This window comes from Erpetoichthys calabaricus, chromosome 6, assembly GCF_900747795.2.
Source record: "Erpetoichthys calabaricus chromosome 6, fErpCal1.3, whole genome shotgun sequence".
Taxonomy (NCBI): domain Eukaryota; kingdom Metazoa; phylum Chordata; class Cladistia; order Polypteriformes; family Polypteridae; genus Erpetoichthys; species Erpetoichthys calabaricus.
In genome coordinates, this window is record NC_041399.2 from 76,611,086 (window position 1) to 76,632,053 (window position 20,968).

The 20,968-nt window shown below is 36.0% G+C and overlaps 1 protein-coding gene across 2 annotated transcripts in view; it reads right to left on the reverse strand.

The window, feature by feature from the left end:
- The window catches only part of arhgap28 (Rho GTPase activating protein 28), a 120,519-nt gene that overhangs the window by 13,924 nt on the left and 85,627 nt on the right, over nucleotides 1-20,968 (reverse strand). For both annotated transcript variants that reach the window (XM_028803730.2, XM_051929153.1), the window contains exons 6-10: nucleotides 17,466-17,631; nucleotides 17,291-17,382; nucleotides 11,529-11,606; nucleotides 7,622-7,781; nucleotides 3,563-3,645 (exon numbers count right to left, since the gene is read on the reverse strand). In XM_028803730.2, the coding sequence (XP_028659563.1) occupies nucleotides 3,563-3,645; nucleotides 7,622-7,781; nucleotides 11,529-11,606; nucleotides 17,291-17,382; nucleotides 17,466-17,631 (579 nt within the window). The remainder of the gene's footprint in view (nucleotides 1-3,562; nucleotides 3,646-7,621; nucleotides 7,782-11,528; nucleotides 11,607-17,290; nucleotides 17,383-17,465; nucleotides 17,632-20,968) is intronic.

Consider the following 20,968-nt stretch of genomic DNA (forward strand, 5'->3'; position numbering starts at 1 on the left):
TTATTTCCTTGAGGTCTCAGCAGGCATACTCTGGAAAACTCGGAAGGCATTTTTAAGAGGAAAGATAATTTCATATCTTTCTTACAAAAATAAACTGGAAATAAAAAAGTGTCCAAGTTAATCTGCGAAATTACCAGAATAGATCTAGAATGCGCCAAGTCTCCAAAAGAGGTACTCTATAGGAAAAGACAGGTTTTGCAATCACAATTTAACTTCTTGACTACTAAAGAAACGGAACAGCTTATCTTTAAATTGCGACATCATTATTATGAACATAGAGAAAAGGCCAATAAGATCTAAGCCCAATAAATCCACAAGCAGAAAGTCCATAATGCAATAATAACAATTAACAACACAGATAGAGATAAAATTATTGACCATAAAAATATGAGTTACACATTTAAAGAGTACTATAAGTCCTTATATTCCACTCAGTTTAAAGAAGACAAGACACCATTTATTGAGTTTCTTCATTCACTAGAGATACCACAACTAGATACTCTTAGAATTGTGGAACGAAATAAACCTCTCACACTTTCAGAATTACTAGATGCTATAAACTCACTTCAAAGTGGGAAAGCAGCTGGCCCTGATGGCTACCCAGTGGAATTTTAAAATTAATAAAAATATAAAAAAATGATTTTAGTAACACAGAAAAGGCATAGTCAGTATTACCAGAAAATGTAGAAAATATATAAATGAAGAAAATATAACAAGTTCAAGTAACTGCTCCCAAGGTAAAATTTAAAGAGCAAATAATTTGTAGGTGATGTCGCACAGAACATTTGCCTGTTTTAAGATGGACATGTTTGCAAATTCGACAATACTTTTCAATGGAAGATTTTGAAATTTCAAAACTATGCACAGAACAATCTGTTCCAGATATCTCAATGAAAATTGAACTTTCCTAACAAATTTATTTGAAGTATGGTATAAGAGTGCCACATTTCAACAAAAATGGTCTATGGTGGGCCGAGTTGTTTCATGAGGTCAAACAGATGTACAGACAGACAGACATGGGCTAACACAATTGATGCTTTATGCATTACATGCTAACACACCTAAAAGCAGGTCCTGAGTTAAACATATCCTGGATTTTCAATACTGGTAATTTTCCAAATACTTAAAGAGTTGCCAGTTTAGAATTTTTAAACTAAAAAGTAAAATGCTTTAAATTGTCGCTATTAAAATATTTAACAGAGGAATATATTTCCTATTCGCTTGAGCCTGTGCAGTATGTATGTGTTTTTTTGTGTGTTTTTGTCAAGTCTTGTGCGACCTTAATTACTGAGTCAATGGTGGCCAGATGAACCACAAAACCAGTTCAGGTTCACCCTGAAAAAGCTGTGTGGCCTCATGACCTACAAGGCAAAATATGATTTTGAGCTATACAGAGGAATGTTTAAGTGTTGATTGTGTGCATTTACCTTATAACTATTCAGAATATTAACACTTCATAAAGAAAATGGGATTGGTGCCTTTAACAGTAGCACTTACTGGCTCTGTACTCTTTCTGGGAAGACTTGAGTGCTCATGTCGGGAATGACTGAATGGCACTGAATATAAGTGTGATGCATTGCTACTGGATTCCTATTCCAGGCATGGACTGTCCATAACTAAAAATTTGAAGGTGTCATTGTTTCTAAGGACAGCTTGAGCCTAAGGTCTAATTTACATTTACACTGTTTTAATGTAAATGTATCCTGTTTGTCCTGGGCATCTGCATAAAGGGAGGTGTGAGCTGTCAACTGATTTCTATATGCTACTTGCACTGGTTCAGATAGTTGGGAGTGTTGGTTGGCTAAACCCAAAGAACTCAAAAGAGCAATTGAGATTTTTTTTTACATTCAGTTCTTAATTAAACTTTTAATATTTCAGAATTTTTTCTTTCAGGATGAGAATGTATGGAATGCTGTACATATCAGGAAAACAATATTCTGTTTTAATGTACATTAATTGAACTCTGTTTTAATATGAAATGTATGCAATGCAAATACTTGTGCTTTGTTTTTTGTAACAAAAACAAACAAAGGTATGATAAGACTTAAGACAGAACAATCAATTTTATAACAATGTACGTTGTATTACATTCCTGTAATATAAACAGATTATTGGATGAAATCTTACTTTGCAAGCTGATGCCATGTGTTTGCATTAAATATGTGAAGTGTGTCACAGGTGGCTGGGTGTGGTCGGCAATCAGCTGCCTATTTAAAGGTCTGCCTCCCGACAATCAAGGCTGGAGTCGGGTGAGGAGGAGGACAAGGTCGGAGAAGGAGGTGGGTGAAGAGAGGCCCATTGTATAGTGTGTGGAAGAGAAGAGAGGAGGCTGAAGGAAGCCTGGACTTTGGGACTGTGAGGAATTGGAGTAAGGTGCACTTATTGACTTGTAAATAGTATTATTGTAAATAAACGTGTGGTGATGATTTGTAACGTGTCTGCCTGTCTGTGTCCGGGTCTCCTATTCCACAAGTGATTTTGGTATTTGAATCTTGACTCTCCACACAGTTATGCCATCTTTTTTAGAACTTCATAAACCTGTTTTAGCACAATCTTACACTTGATATGAGTTTAAGAAGTGATGTCTTTGGATTGTCTACCAACAGAACAATGTCTGTTCAATTATAGGACACAATCATTCATAAGCTCATATTCACTAATATTGGATCAGTTTAGATTTGCTAATCAATCTAATAACCATGCCTTTGAAATATGGGGTATGAGCGTATGTGTGTGTGAAAATATTTGGCAAAATTGAATTGATTTGCTGATGTAGATGTGTAATCAGAGGCAGCCTTAGGGCTGTGCAGGGCCTAGGCCTGACCAACCCCACGTGAGGCTGGTTAGTCAAAAACTGTTACTGGTATGTGTGGACTGTATAAACTTGCGTGCGAACTAAATAAAAAAAATGTTAACACATACCGGATTTTCAGATTACAGTATTCAGCTAATTTTTTGCAAGATAACACACTTTATGAAAATATAACGATTTAATCTATTAAAAGAGTGCAATTCATAATTCATGACAATACCACGCGACAGTGTGAAATGCAATGCGGTGTCATGCGTAAATTAGCAGGGCCTCTTCTAAAAAAGTACCCAAATTGCAAATACTGTATACTCTGAGTCTCGATATGCAGGATGTCATAGTCATAACTCACGTTGATGTCATGTTAGGCAGTTATCATTAGCAAAACATATTTTTGTGCATTAATTTTCGGAGTATGGAATGTTTTCAAAGACTTACATGTACGGAATTTGACCTTGAAGAGGGATTTTAAAAGGGTTCTTCTTAGAAGCATCTCAAATATATATACACTGGAGAATACAACTTGAGAAATCCACTCGAACGGAACACGCGGACCTCAAAAGCAGGGCCCCCTTAGGTGCGGGGCCTGGGGCGGTCGCCCCACTTGCCACCCCCAAATGCTGCTCTTGTGTTTAATGATCTGGGCAGAAGTCATAGATTTAAATTACTTATTTTGTTTTTCAAACAGAGGGTAAAATATGTGCTAGACTTTAGTTGTTCAATGTGTATAGTCGTTCTTCATTTCATTCCTACCTTAAGTGTATTCCTGTGTGCTTCTGGCAGCAACATAATAAGGAGATGTAAAGCATGCAGCTGTAGCCTGGATGAACTGATATCTGTAATATTACAGAAAAAAAAGTTAGAAATATTGAGTAAACATATTAAGGTAATCTAGCTACTCCCCTCTGCCTTATCATTGAGTGCATGCAATGCAAGTTCATCAAATTACTCAAATAAACAAAGTTTACAATAATTATACTCAAATAAGCTGACAAATACTAAAATCACAAACAACTGGTAGGAAAGGTTATATGTAGAATGACGCAGTGTTTCAAGGAATACAACCAAAATGTTGGGAAAGTTTTTGGGGAATTTTCATTACTTTTTCTTTCACGCCCAATGTCTTTTTTACATATGCAAAGTATTTATAGTCTATTAAATGTTATACTCAAAATTCTACATTATTTTATAAAATAATTAAAAGTACCACTGTAATTTAAAAAAAGCAGATTTACACATTTAAATTTAAGTATATTTACTAAACATTACTAACCATTTGCAATTTTCATTTTAAAAAAAGTGATGCTTTCTATAAATTATACATTGTTGAATAGAAAGATGCCAGTGAATAATTTGATAGTAAATAAAAAAATGGCATTCATGACACTGACTAAAAGAATTTTCTTACATTTTTCCTGAAATCATAAACATGCCAAAACCTTCAAATTTGGTATAATTTGACTGATGCTACAAATAGTTAAAAATAAATTAAACCCCTTTAATAATATATACTTGCATTTCAGCTTTCATCATAATTAAGCACCAAACAACTGTGTTTCATTTTCAAAATGAAAAAAAAACCAAACACCTGAAAGGTTTAAGGATTTGCAGGACAAAGGTTATGGAGTGTCTGTTGTTTTTACAAAAGTCTTTTCTTCACACATGCAACCTGAAATTTAAATCTACAAATAGATGACTATCTCAGGGTGCCTTTTGTTCCTCACCAAAAAGACTTTTCAGTGAATTTACATTATCTATGCACAATTCACAATGCTTATTAAATTAAATGACCTTTAATAGGTATCTGGTAATAAAATAAAGGCAGCTTAATTTCATTAATATACCAACAAGACAGGACAGCTATTATTTGGTGGACATGTAAAATAGCTTATTTTCATATTTACAGGGGCAGCCATTTCTCTGTTTTACATTTCTAAGGCTACAGTATGGGCTTTCACACTACCAATCCAACTGTGTTGTTGCTTAATTTTTTAACTAAATTATATGATCACAGATAAACTCACTTCCAAGAGACACGGAAGACAGGAGATTACATTCTGGATGTACTATCTGCTCGCTTTGCTCGCCAAACCCCTGGGCCGGTGCTACACGCTAGCCACTGCGTTTCTACCGTTCACGTATGTGAATGCAGATGTACAATTTAAACAGATTGTTATTTTCATGTGGATTGTTACATATGCATAATAGAACTAACTATTTTACATTACAGCGAGTAATTAACCATATTAAAAAATAGTAAAACGTAATTATTTGAAAGTAAATTATGTTTCATGTTGCGTTAGAGATATTTGTTAGGTTATATGATTTTGTTCTGTTTGGCTTAACATGCAGATACTTTTTAAACTTACCCTTTTACTGTAAAACTTCAGTAAAAACTATTTTTTGATAAAATTTTCGTCAATATCTCATTGAATTTTGATTCTGTGTTTGGACTTACATCGTGACAACGCAATGTATAACTGCCCATGTGTGAGTTTCGTTTCTTTCTCTCTAATAAATAAACCGACTTTTTAGAATGTTTGTCTCTGTGATTTGTTAATTGTCTTTGCAAAAGATATTCTAATGAGAAACTGTTAACGTTTTAATATGAATGGCATATCAAGATCTCCTTTGGTGTCTAATGTTATCCGCGGAAGATGTACTACATTACCTTTCTTGGATACATCCTTCTTTCAACAGTAATTCGGGCAGTGGTGTTAACGGTTGTAGATATTCTACGGGATATTGAAAGTTGATGTTTTCATCTTCCGCATGATCGCCAACAACTGTTTCAGCATAGTCCATTGATACGCATTTAACCAATTTGCTGTGTAACCGATTGACAATTTTTACGTTAATTTGTTTGACTTCATCGTTTTTTCGGTGTTAGGATTGCCCATGTACTCATTTCTTCTGTTTATAACCCTTCGGGATGAACTTCTTCAGTAAGATTTGGACATAATAAGTATTCTTTAATTGGGAACTTAAAGTGAGGAAAACGTAAAAATTTATAAGAGCTAAGAGAGCAGGAACTGTGTCTGTCAAAAGCATTCACACGAATGAGAGGTTAGAGAACCGTTGGCATGAGTCATTAACTGTAAATGGTCGAGAGGTTGAAAAAATCTCATAGCAAAAGTCTCGTCTTGCGGGACTTTAAAAAACCTTTTGGAAATAGTCTTGTCTCGTCTCAGGATTTTCTTTTATAATAGAGAGACATCATAAATAAACAAGAGTATTTGTGATCAAGGGCATTGCGGTGATGCAAGAAGAAGCAATGCCAACTTATGAATCCAGAACTTATGTTCAAATCACCAGATATTATCATCGAGATGTTTGTATGTTGTCCTTCAGTCTGCATTGGTTCTCCTTTGGATACTCTAACTTTACTCTCATGGCTCCATAAACATGTAAGTTGGGTTAATTGGTGATTCCAAATTGGATCTGTGTGAGTGTGGGTGCGCTTATGTGAGTGGGCCCCATAATGAATGTGTATGATCTGAGTTTAAAACGTCTCAGCTCTTGTCATATTTTCAAATTTTTTTCAAAAATATTTTGAGTGTGAAATGTGAAGATCTTTAAGACGCTGTATGCTTCTACACTCCTAATTAATTTGTTCTGTATATTTATAATTCACTGTGGATGGAAATAATTTCAAATGTTTATACTAAATGTATCTTTAAACAATTTTTTGTGCCTCTGTATTGTTGTTGAAGTCCTAATTTTTAAGTAACATTTGAGATCTGTCCTGCTAATTTCCTTCATAATTTTAAAACATATATGTCTGTGTGCTTAAACTCCTTTTACCTTCTTCACTACTCATATATTGAAATAAGGCCAGCTCTCCTCTGGACTTTTTCCAATGTTTTTACTTCCTACTAATCAAGAAACCAAAACTACACTCATATTGCAGATATGGTTTCACAAGTACATCATATAGATTAACCGTATACCCTCTTGGCATCTACTTTATGCAAAACGCTGTACAAACAAATGTTCTTATAAGCCTTTTTGATTTCTTCTGTATACTGTCTGACTGAGGACCAACAAAAGACAAGTACAAAACCAAGCCATTCTCATGAGGTACACTTTCTGGATCCCCATTGTGTAATTATACTGAACTATTTACTTCATCATTGTAAGAGTAAACATTTAAAAAATGAATATGCCATTTAATTTCCCTGTAATGGACTAATGTAAAGATGATGATTGTCTATAGATGTAGGGCTCTAGTGTATTTTATTCAAGATGAAACTATTTACAGATAAACTGGATTTTCTCAAAATGAGGAATTATGTCAAGAGCACTACATAAAAAATAAAGTTGGATATCATCAGAGCCTTGTCATTAACTGACATAATTTTAATACTGTAGTTGTGTCTTTTCTTTTAAAAAATATGAGATGAGAAACATAGTTATAAAGTTGAAGTTACATGTCCAGTAACTCATTCTAGCTAGTTAAATTAACTTGGAAGTGTAGTAGCAGCACTTTTTTTAGTTTGCTTTTGATCATCACTTCAGACTCCTGAAATTGTTATTAGGTTTTTTCCCCACACAAATGCATGTTAAAAGTAATTGCTGTAATGTACAAATTGTAACATTACCTTCTATTCACCAGAGCAGACGCTTAATTACAGTTTTATTAAACAATCACTTTGACATATAGGTAGATAATTAAAATGATTTCTAAATTTTATTCTAGCAAAATCTTGTTTGTACAGTTGCAGTACACACTCCAAGTTTTCCAAGATCAGAGTCAGCAACATTTGGAATTTCATTGTAAGTGTAAAAAATACTAAATAATTTTTAACTCACTTTCTACAGCAGCAAAGGCTGGAAGGTATTCTACTGTTAAAAGAGGATATGGCAGCTCCCTGATAAACAGTTTTAGCAAACCAGCAGCATCATTGTGCCTCACTTGGTCCCAGTTGAAGGTGTCATCATAAAACTTAGCTTCCAATTCTTGACGAAGGTTCTGTGGGAAAAATAAGTATAGTTAAAATATGCCTTTCATCTTCTTTAAACATTCACAAAAGAAATAAATACTTAGTTTAAAACAAAATACGTCCATACTGTATAAGAACAGGGAGAATTTATATTCAATTATAGGCTATTAAAAGTGGAGTATGGACAGAGAATGAGACAGAGTTGTTATAGTTACAGAAACTGGAGACTGTCATGGAGTTAATGATATTTTTTTTTAAATGTTCATGAATAATCTTTCACTAAATGCAGCAAAGATATTTACATGGCCTGCATGTATAAGTGAATGATATAATATTCAATATAACATTTGGGTAATAGGGTGGTGCCATTGGGACAGTCCCTCAGATTACCTGGTCTCATTTCTGTTTGGCACTGAACATTTTCACATATCATTCATTATATGTGTGGGACTCTCACTTGTTCTCACAGTTTAACAAGGTTACTTTTTCAAGTGGGACCTCTGCATTGCTTCTGCATGTTAGGATAAAAACAATGGATTCCTGTGTTGAATCAATGACTCTGAAATGCATGTGATAAAGAACTAGGACAATGGCTGACTGGCACAGAGCATCAAAAACAATTAACGTATCATTTGGTTTCACAAATGCAGCAGTTATTTGTCTGAAGAGAGAGCAGCCACAAGAGGTAGTTTTGGCATGAAGTAAGGCTGTGCCTTCCCAAAAGAGATGTGCCAGGCAAGAGTCAAGAAAATCAAAACTGGAAATTCCTCATGAGGAGATGGAAACTGTTGTAGAGGTCTGGTCTCTTCAGCTTGGCCATATTGCCACCACAACTATGGACAGATCAAGTGGATGGAGAGTGAGTGAGTGAGTGAGTGAATGAGAGAGCGAGTGAGTGAATGAGTATTTAACTAGACTGCTTTTTATTGTTACAGTTTATGCAGGCTTGTCACGGGGATCTGCATTTCTCATTATGTGGGGCAGAATTACATTTGAAGACTTCAGTATATCTGGTACCATTTTCTAATGGAGTCAACAAAATGTAATTTCTTTTAGATCTACTTTTAAAATTTGTAATGTAAAAATGTTGTTTTTAGTCCATATTTTGCTTGAAAAACTGCAATCATTCTTCAGTATTTTCCTTTTGTCTATTTTTATACCTGCTTTCTATCGTTTACACTTGAGGAGGTAAAGCTTATGCCAGTAGCCTATGGCCGGCACCATAATACCTGTTGCTTATTTCAACTATGACGTTTAGTTTATTTCTCATTTGGAAGTATTTATTTCATCTGTTGTTTCTTATAAATTTCAACTTTTTATTTTTGCATTTTCTTAACATTTTCTCTGAATAATGCTAACTGTTTTTATAAACTTCCGTTGTGTTTTTTAGATTAGAATAGTTTCTTTGATGATTTTTTTTCAAAATTTACAATACAAAATGTATTTTGTTTCAATTACGTTATCTTTCAGTTGAACTACCTTCAAATACAGACTTTTGGATATTAAAAGAACTTACTTAAACGCAAAGTAATCTGATATCTTGGAGGTCAAAGTCACGGTGTATGCTGTTAGCATCTGCTATCTTGGGTAAAAAACTATGCACATATTTACTTATTCAAGTTTTAGAGTAAAAGAAAAAGAGTATTGTTTAGATTCAGAAAAGCATGCAATATTTGATACAAATCAAGCTCAGATTAAATTAGCAACAGTTATCACTAAGATGAAATGTATATAACAAGGAGATCCTTAGAAGATCGCATCAAAGGACCGTCAAAAATCAAATACACTTTTTCTGAAAGTTTCAGATTACAAAGGAAGAATACAATAACAAAGCTACACCCTCAAAAGTGAATGTCACTGATGTTAAAATATGAAACAAATAAATGCAATACAAATTGTTAATAATATCATAAATACTGGGTTAAACTATGTCCAAAAGAACAACAAAAAGATTCTATAATGCTAATAGTATCAAATTACAAAACACAAGACTGCAAAAGCAATTTCCCCATTAGTTATGTGCGTACTAAAGAGATGAATTAATCCGAGTTGAAAAGAATATTGAAAGGGCAGAGGTGTTTGATCAAGCTCACAGGGCACTTAAAATGTTTTGAACACTAAATACTATCTTAAAGACAGACCTCAGTATGTGCGTCTTGGGAACTGCACGTCTGACATTGTGGTCAGCAACACAGGAGCGCCACAAGGGACTGTACTTTCTCCAGTCCTGTTCAGCCTATATACATCGGACTTCCAATACAACTCGGAGTCCTGCCATGTGCAAAAGTTCGCTGATGACACTGCTATCGTGGGCTGTATCAGGAATGGGCTGGAGGAGGAGTATAGGGACCTAATCAATGACTTTGTTAAATGGTCCGACTCAAACCACCTACACCTGAACACCAGCAAAACCAAGGAGCTGGTGGTGGATTTTAGGAGGCCCAGACCCCTCATAGACCCAGTGATCATCAAAGGTGACTCTGTGCAGATGGTGCAGACCTATAAATATCTGGGAGTGCAGCTGGATGATAAATTAGACTGGACTGCCAATACTGATGCGCTGTGCAAGAAAGGACAAAGCCGGTTATACTTCCTTAGAAGGCTGGCTTCCTTCAACATCTGCAATAAGATGCTGCAGATGTTCTATCAAACAGTTGTGGCGAGCGCCCTCTTCTACGCAGTGGTGTGCTGGGGAGGCAGCATTAAGAGGAAAGACGCCTCACGCCTGGACAAACTGGTGAGGAAGGCAGGCTCTATTGTTGGCATGGAGCTGGACAGTTTAACATCTGTGGCAGAGCGAAGGGCGCTCAGCAGGCTCCTATCAATTATGGAGAATCCACTGCATCCATTAAATAATGTCATCTCCAGACAGAAGAGCAGCTTCAGCGACAGACTGCTGTCACTGTCCTGCTCCACAGACAGATTGAGGAGATCGTTCCTCCCCCAAACTATGCGACTCTTTAATTCCACCAGGGGGGGTAAACGTTAATATTTAACATTATACATAGTTATTGTCTGTTTTTTTCACCTGTATTATTATCATTCTTTAATTTAATATTATTTATTGTATCAGTATGCTGCTGCTGAAGAATGTGAATTTCCCATTGGGATTAATAAAGTATCTATCTATCTATCTATCTATCTATCTATCTATCTATCTATCTATCTATCTATCTATCTATCTATCTATCTATCTATCTATCTATCTATCTATCTATCTATCTATCTATCTATCTACTGTTCTGTGGAATATTTATTCTGTATATAATTTATTCTTGTCGTAGATTAGAACACTTCGCTTTTTTTCCTTATTAGAAAGCTTTGTGCCCCATATTTGTATTTTACACTACGGGATCTTTTGAAAAGAATATTCAAACTGCACAAACCTTTGTAGAAATAGCAAAAACCCTTCTCAAATCCCAGCAGTATACAGAGCAGAATACATTATTTTTTAAAAAAAGGACAAACTACTTTCCCCCAACATTTCAGTTTTCCACTTCAAAGCCACATACTGTTTTTGCAAGCATTATTGAATTGAATTAGTTCTATCATCAACATCATTGTATACTAATGTATAGACTAACAAGAGAAGATACAGAAACAAAATAAACAACAAAAGGATATAATACCATAGAATATTATAAGGCGAAGGTCATGGTAAAATTCAAAACATGGAATTTTCTAACAAACATGCCATTAGGTTGAGCAACAGAATTACTTTATTAGTGAGTCTTGAGTCTGATGCCCAGCATGCAATTGAAAAATGTCAGCCTTACCTTTACCCTTGACGCTGACCCTGGTATTCGCAAAATGCCTTCAGTCTGTAGACCCGTCTGTTCCAACCTGGAGAGCAACTGAAAAGCACAGACTTGTTTAAGTCTTTTGACTGGTGCATGTTAAAAACAAACATCAAGCACTGTAACTGCAGAAAAATTGTTCAGTTACGAGTATGGATTATCTATAGTTCTAATCAATCAAAATAGAAATGAATTTGTAGTCAGGAAGACATAAAAATAAATCCCATATTTTATTGCTGATGATCAAATTAATTGTTTAGAAAGTACAAACAAAATTATCAGCCAGTTGCTGGCTGGCAGGTCTTCTCTGTTTCTGAGTTGGGTGAAGTGAGCACAAGTTATGGTACCAATCAAGGTAGTTTTTAGCTTTTTCTTGGCAGACTTAATAAATCAACAGGGACATTTCTAATGGCGCCATTTCTATCTTTTCTGAGGGGACACTGACACTGTTTTGTAAGAAATGGCTCTCTCTGTTTTCATTAAAGATCCCTGGGCATCCTTCATAAAGAGCAGAGTGTATCTCATTGTCCAGAGTGTTACCTTCCATGTCCTAGTCATTATGGCCCCCTAATCATCCCCTGTCCTTAATTGGCTATCTCTTTGACCCTTTTACCACCTAACAGCTAATGTGTAGTGAGGGTACTGAAGCAAAATGACTGCCATTGCACCTTTCAGGTAGATGCTGAACATTGGTGGTGGCTGAAGTGGCTCACCACTCACTATGTAAAGTGCTTTGAGTAGTGAATGTAATGTAGTAAACATAAAGAATTATTATTATAATTATTATTATTAAGGGTGTTTCTTTAGAGGGACATCAAATAACTGACCAATAAACAGTGATAACATCAAAGGCTGCCAAGTATAATTTAGTAAGCCTGTAGCACTAGGGTGTTGTACCGCTTTAGCCATTATGAATGTTTTGACAAGTCAAGGAAAATGACACCTTTTATTGGCTAACTAAAAAGATTACAATATGCAAGCTTTCAAGGCAACTCAGGCCCCTTCCTCAGGAAAGATGTAATATGGTGTTGTTTGAATTGAATATTGTTACCTGCAGTGAGTGCAGCGCCATGCTGTATGTAGTGACGATACCAGTATTATGCATTATTTACTGTTTCCTTGTAAAATGTTAAATCTGAATTTATTGTGTTCTTCACACAGAACTTATGCCCTGCTAATGAGACTTTTTCTTTCATTGTGACCACAATAGTTAAGTTAAACATCAACTAATTGTGCAACAAGAATTAAGGTAATTTAAAACAGAGATATTTGTGCCTGGTGAAGTCCATACTAGTTATATATTTTAGCACCACATTTCAAAAGCTCTGATTTTCTTTTCCACAGCTTTGATGATATTTCAACTTACATAATCATTGAAAAAACAATTTAAATACTGCATACATTTTACCTGTGTTGTAAACGCAATATTTCTTGATTTCACTAAACTACTCAAGTATATCTTTGCTTTGTAACTAAAAGAGGAACCTTCATATTCCATCTTTCATTCCTGGAAAATGAAAATGTCTTCCAACTTTTGTTTCTTGGTTGTATTCTTAACACTAGAATTATCAGAGCTTACGAAAAAACTCGTAGATCCAGCCCACTTTAAATCCGTTCACACCTCTCCGTCAGCATCTTTTGTCCTGTAAATGTGCTGATTAAGACAAGCAGCAAGCAGCCTACTATTCCATCCTCCACTGCCACAGAACGTGCACAATGTTCTCCCAGCTCATGCTTTGATTGATTATCTGGGAGTGAAGTGGTGGAGTTTTAGAGTGGAAATAATAGATTGTTATTTGGAACACATGCATTTCATGTGTGTTCCATTTCTACAATAATCTGTGTAAACACATTGTTAAAACAGAAATGTTTTTCATATATTAGTAGTAAATGACAAAATGTTGGCATAAACTATATAATGTGTGAAGTCTGAAGTCCAAAGATCAAATAAACACTTTCACAAAAAGTTCAAGAATAAAACAACAGTCTCCGTGGCGTAGCGGTAAAATTTGCTGACTTGTGATCAAGAGTCCCTGGTTCGATCCTGACTGCCTCCTATATTTGCAGCTTTCAGTAGTGAGCTGCTCTTATTGTTAATATTACACAGTACACACATACATTTGGTTTGCGTCTGACGGTGTACGTTTATAGGACTTGTGAAAGTTACAGTTTTATTTTCACTTTTATTCTCTCAGTCACGATCACGATATATACTACCAGGTCAGTTCTGCGCTATATGCAATCATCAGATTCAAATGTTAACAGTTCACACACACGCAAGGACCGTCCTTACTACATTTACTACATTTCGTTTTCAAATAATATTGCATTAGTGCGATGATGTTTTCTGATTGGTACTATTCAGGTCATAAAATTATTTCTTCAAAATGTCACATATATAGTCTCTTTCTTTCAGGTGTGTAATATAAACCACAACATAGAGAGAAGTGTGTGCATTGCAACAGGTACACATGTCATAAATGTAGTAAGAACGGTCCTTGCGTATGTGTAAACTGTTAACATTTGAATTTTATGATTGCATATAGCGCTGAACTTACCGCTTTGTACTATTCTTTCCTCTGCATGTCCTGGAGTACAAAAGAAACAACACCATACAGCAACGTGGAGACTGGCAAGATCGGAAAAAAAAACAAATAAAACACGTGGATCACTGATTACAAGTGCAAGATGTTATGCGAATGAATATTAATATGAATAACGTTGCATCCGTGCCACAATGTTTTCCAAAATGTACTATACAGATTATAAAATGAATACAGTGATCCCTCGCTATATCACGCTTCGCCTTTCGCGGCTTCACTCCATCGCGGATTTTATATGTAAGCATATTTAAATATATATCGCGGATTTTTTGCTGGTGCGCGGATTTCTGAGGACAATGGGTCTTTTAATTTCTGGTACATGCTTCCTCAGTTGATTTGCCCAGTTGATTTCATACAAGGGACGCTATTGGCAGATGGCTGAGAAGCTACCCAACTTACTTTCTCTCTCTCTCTCTTGCGCTGACTTTCTCTGATCCTGATGTAGGGGGTGTGAGCAGGGGGGCTGTTCGCACACCTAGATGATACGGACGCTCGTCTAAAAATGCTGAAAGATTATCTTCACGTTGCTACCTTCTGTGTGCAGCTGCTTCCTGAAGCGACATGCTGCACGGTGCTTCGCATACTTAAAAGCTCAAAGGGCACATATTGATTTTTGACTTTGTTTTTCTCCGTCTCTCTCTCTCTCTCTCTCCCTGCTCCTGACGGAGGGGGTGTGAGCTGCCACCTTCAACAGCTTTGTACCGGCGGTGCTTTGCATACTTAAAAGCCAAACAGCCCTATTGATTTGTTTGCTTTCCTCTCTGTTTCTTTTGAAGAGGAAGATATGTTTGCATTCTTTTAATTGTGAGACAGAACTGTCATCTCTGTCTTGTCATGGAGCACAGTTTAAACTTTTGAAAAAGAGACAAATGTTTGTTTGCAGTGTTTGAATAACGTTCCTGTCTCTCTACAACCTCCTGTGTTTCTGTGCAAATCTGTGACCCAAGCATGACAATATAAAAATAACCATATAAACATATGGTTTCTACTTCGCGGATTTTCTTATTTCGCGGGTGGCTCTGGAACGCAACCCCCGTGATGGAGGAGGGATTACTGTAATTCCAAATATCATATATACCTATGTCTGTGTTTTTTTTTTTTGACATCATAGACCATAATGTGCATACTAATTCAGCGTGAGCAGAAACACTCAATAAAACTTAATAAAAAACAATCAAGTGATGGTGAGATACGAAGAAGGCAGATTCACCAGCTTTGTGTGTCAGCTTTTATCCCTCCAGATCAGAGAATGTCCAGTTTCATTGCCTCAAAACACCACTCACACCTACAGTTATTCCCAGTTTCAAATAAAACCTATCAGCGTCAGATCCCTGGGGGGGGGGGGGGGGGGGGGCGGTAGTATATAACGAGATTGTGACTGAGAGAATAAAAGTGAAAATAAAATGATAACTTTCACAAGTACTATAAATGTCCACCGTCTGTTACGGACGCAAACCAAATGTATGTGTGTACTGTATAATATTAACAATAAGAGCAGCTCACTACTGAAAACGGCAAATATAGGAAGCAGACGGGATCGAACCTGGGACTCTTGATTACAAGTCAGCAAATCTTACTGCTACGCCACGGAAGCTGTTGTTTTATTCTTGAACCTTTTGTGAAAGTGTTTATTTGATCTTTGGACTTCAGACTTCACATATAATATAGTTTATGCCAACATTTTGTCATTTACAACTAAAATATGAAAAACGTTTCTGTTTTAACAATGTGTTTACACAGATTATTGTAGAAATGAAACACACATGAAATGCATGTGTTCCAAATAACAATCTATTATTTCATTAAAACTTCACTCCCAGATAATCAATCAAGGCATGAGCTGTGAGAACTTTGTGCACGTTCTGCAGCTGTGGGGGGGATGAAATAGTAGGCTGCTTGTCTTTATCAGCACATTTACAGGACAAAAGACGCTGAGGGAGAGGTGTGAACGGATTTAAGGTGGGCAGGATCTACGAGTTTTTTCATAGGCTCTGGTAATTCTAGTGTTAAGTGTATGGGGTAAATGAACAACAATGCCACACTACACAATTCATATAAAAATCTATATGTATAATTAGTTTTGAGACTAAACAATAGTTGCAAAAGTCACAGTCACACTGTGAATATTTAATTGAATTTTGAGAATGAAGGTATGAATTTAAAGTTATGCTCAAGCAGTACATGTACATGTTGTACTTTGAGCTCCCACTCTATCTCTAAGGCTGAGCCCAGACATCCTGAGAAGGAAACTTAGGTTCTTTCAGTCATTGCCCACAGCTTGTGGCCATAGGTGAGGGTAGGAACATAGATCGACCACTAAATCGGCAGATTCACCTTTTGGCTTAGCTTTCCCTTCACAATGACTGAGCAGTACAATGTCCACATGACTGCTCCTGTTCATTGGCCTGTTTCTCATTCCCTTTTTCACTCACTCTTGAACAAGAGCCCGAGATACTTAAACTTTTTCATTTAAGGAAGCACTTCATTCCAAACCAAGAGGGCAATCAACCTGTTTCTGGATGAAAACCATGACCTCAGACTTAGAGGCGCTGATCCTCACACTGGCTGCTTCACACTCAGCTCCAAACTGCCTCATTAAATGTCTATGGATGTAGCCAATAGGACCACATCATTTGCAAAAAAGCGGAGATGTGAACATGAGGCCAAAGAATTGGACACCATCCACTTCTTGGCAGCACTTAAACATTCTGTCCATAAAATTTTTGAACAGACAAAGGGCAGCCCTGGCTGAGTTCCACACCTACTAGGAATGAGTCTGACTTACTGCCAGCAATGCAAACCAAGCTTTCATGCTGGTCGTACTGGGAGCAAAGAGCCTGCAAAAGCTGCTCTGGTACCCCATACTTCTGAGGCACCCTTCACAGGACACCCCAAGGGATCTGGTCTTTTCCAAGCCCACAAAACACACAAAGACTGATTGGTCATACTCCTGTGAAACCTCTAGAATCCATGTAAGGTTAAAAAGCCAAGCTTAGGAGCATGATCCCCCTAAAGCTGGAAACACTCTCTGATCCACTTTCTTAAAGATGGTGACCATCACCTCAATTTTCCAATCCAGAGGCACTGTCCCCAACCTCCACACAATGTTGAAAAGGTGCATCAGGCCATTTTGTTTACCTTTTTAAATATCTGTGGCACTGTGGAACCAGGAAACTTCTTCTGGTCATTTTCTATTAGAGTTGACAGAGGGACACCGAAAAGTCCGGTTTCTGAAATGTAAATAACATTACATTTAATACGTGTTTTTTAAATTAGTAATCAAATAGTTTTTCATATTTTTTTTCCCACATACCTCGTGCTTTAACGCGAACTGCTCTGTTTCTCTTCAGCTCAATTCCAAGGGCGTCATAATAAGCCGTTAACTCAATCAGGGAGAGGCAGGCAATTTTTTTCATATCTTGTGGTGACAGGTCTCGAATTATTGTACATCCCAGTCTAGCTTTACGAACTGTAAATTTCTAAAAGTACAAGAGACATTGCATATTATTTTAACCATGTGAACTTATTAGTTCTACCTTAATTAAATGTGCACTATAAAGAAAAGCTTCAGTAAAAAAGTAGATTTATAAGTTCCATGCAGATTTGCTAATTTTAAAGAACTTTTTTCAACCTCTATATAACATACTATAATGATAAGAAGCACTTTTTTAGTAAAATACAAGCAAATAAATTTTGCCATAAGATGAGGTGTGACAAAAATTAGAAATATGCAAACTTGTATGTAAACACACTGAAAAGAACCCTGCTGTTGAGAATCTTTATTTAGTTTCCAGACCTGACCCAAACACAAAACACAAAACAAAAGGCTGGAGGTTTAGCTCATGTGGTAAATATTCTCTTTTATAAAAAAATGAAACAGAAATCAGAATACCTTAACTGACAGACAAAGCAAACAAATACTTATGTTTGGTAGATCAGAAGGGGAATTCCAAAAATATATGGCAAATCTCTCAACACAAAAATTTTGCATTCTAAATGGTTTGTCAAGAGAGACAGGTTTTGCTTTTCTTTTTTTAAACAGCAGGTTTAATGGTTAGATGGCAATTTAAAAACTCCAATGACAAGTAAGGTTTGTATTAGATGGGAAATTCCTGCTTCAGATTTAAAAGGAAAGAGGCACAAGGTACTTTATGACAATAATTTATGATATATAACCATGTCATGTATCTATCAATAAAGGATGACTTTTGATTAAAGTGTAAAAATTAAAGACCTGGGGCCTCATGTATAAATGGTGCATATGCAAAAAAATGTTGCGTACGCCTGTTTCCACTCTCACATCTCGATGTATAAAAACTAAATCTGGTGTAAAGCCACGTACATTCTCACGCCAGCTCAAAGCATAGTGTACACAAGTTTTCAGCTCAGTTTTGAAAACTGGCAGCACCCAGTGTCAAAGCAATGCTACTGTTCCTGGGTGGCTTCCCTTTATTTTTTAGATTCACTCACATTAGCCACATATTGTTTTTTTAGTTTAAGGCATCTGATTGTAATCAACCTGTAACCATATAATGGTGCACGCAATGGCTAAACTATTCCAAATACCATAGCTGCTTTAGCATTGTTACTCTCAGTGCACCACTGAGTATTTTAACCCACTGTATCTGAGTGTGGAATCACATCTGTACAACAACTGATCCGAAAGCTCTAATGCAGATTGTGTCAAGCGTGCAGAGAATTATTGGGGTACAGCTTCTAGCACACACTGCCTCAGCCATGGGGACAGTCTATTTGAACTTCTCCTCTCCCATTCAACAAATTCTTCAGAGCCTTTCCTGCATGAACCTCAGGGTTTCAGAAACATTTTCATCCCAAGAGATATAAATGTACTCAATCAGTCCATCAAGTGCTCCCAGTAAAACTGTTTGTACTTATAAGTACAATTGCCTCATTGTAAACTTGCATTACAGTTGTAATATTGCACAACCTGAGCCACTTATGCTTTCATAATGTATATTTTTCATTGTTTTTTAACACATTATTATTGTTTTTGTTGTTGTTATTTTACCATTTTATAGGAAAATAAGTTTATGGAGGATTTGCAAGTCGATTTAGATTTCCAGGCACTATCTTCTTAGAGCTCTTCATATAATTTTTCAGATAAAATGCAGTAAAGTTTATATATATTATATTATACAGATACATTTTTAACTTTATTTAAATAATGTATACTGTTATTAAATGTGTGGACACGGTGGACAGTGGTAGCGATGAATTGACGCCCTGTTCAGGGATCGTTTGTGCCTTGCGCTGTATGCTTCCTGGGATTGGCACGATCCTGGATGGATAGATAGATGGAATAATTAAACATGTACTACAAATATATTTCAATGTTCCTTAAAAGTTTTGAAGAATTGGCGTTCTAAGTTTACAGATGACTTGACATTTATTAAAAGAGCTTATTGTGCTGTGTTTTGTTATTTGGAGAAAGAAAAGGAAGGACAGGAATTGGGTGTTAGTACATTTGAAAGAGACAGTACTGCTGTAATAAATTATTTCATTAAAGGTTGCACATGGCACAGTAAGCATCTTGCAGGAAGCAGGGGCCATCTCTGGACGGGGCGCCAGCTCATCACTACCCCTGCGCCACTGTGGCAAAATGTTTAATACATGCTTTAATTCATTTCATCATGAAAATGATATCAAGTATACATCTTAGTATTTAAATTGTTCAGAGAGCTGTAATATCATGAATGTAATGTATTCTGTGTCCTGTCAGCGTAAGAGAAAGTCTGTTTAAGAAGCACGTAGTTATTCACACACATAAAGTACATAGAAGAACACACAGAATACAAAGCATTTAATGTGCTACTTTAGATACGATGGGATTTGAGAAACTAGTAAATGAAAAGATTTTAAGATGAAGTTTATGATGTTCTACTTTAATGACAAAATAAACTAAAGTATGTGATTAAAGTGGAAATTTTGAGATTAAAGTTGACATTTCAAGCTTTTTTTTCCCAATGTGTTCCTATTTTTTTTATTCTCTGTACCCTAATAAGCTTCCATATGTGGCCTATGACTTGCCTTATCATAGTGACTTTGATATCTGACAACTTCTTTCTTATTTCGGGAACTGTGCGACTTTCTGAACTTGAACTTTTCATCAACTACCTTCTGTTTTTTATACAACTGCTTACACCAACAAATAGTATGTTTTTCCTTGCCTCCACTTGGCATTTGCTGATATTCTTTTTCTTTCCCTGTTCTTTTGCCATTGTCTTTTCATAGAACGCTGTATTTAAGGGAATATTTATATTGATTTGCATATTCAAAGAGGTGTAAATCTGGGAGGAGATGGGGTGGGGCAGCAGGTGTGTGCACGAGCATTACATTTCACTAAGACCAGGACTTATGTAGCGGAAGTGTGTGGAAGTTGTGTTATGCACTGTTTTCTGCATTAGAATTTTTTTGTGCGCATGCACATTTCAACTTTTGTCCGTCTGCCATGTTTTAGTGTGTTTAATATTTTTTTATTGATTTTTAAAGTTTGTCCTGTTTCACTATTACGTTGGCGAAGTCGAGGGGGACAGCTAGTAATATATAAAACAAAAAGGAAAGCATTTTTGGGTGATCCTGGTTCCTAATAATAGAGTAAGTGTCTGGACTTTATCTGTCACAGTTACACAGCTGGCATAATTTATCAAAGGCATATATATTTCATTATTTTTACACCTAAATCACCTCACTAAAAATAATTCATGAAGTTTTCACTGAAAGTACATATGACAGAAATTTGACCCTATTCATATGTATATATGAGAAGCTCAGTCATCCGGGAGGGGCTCAGAGTAG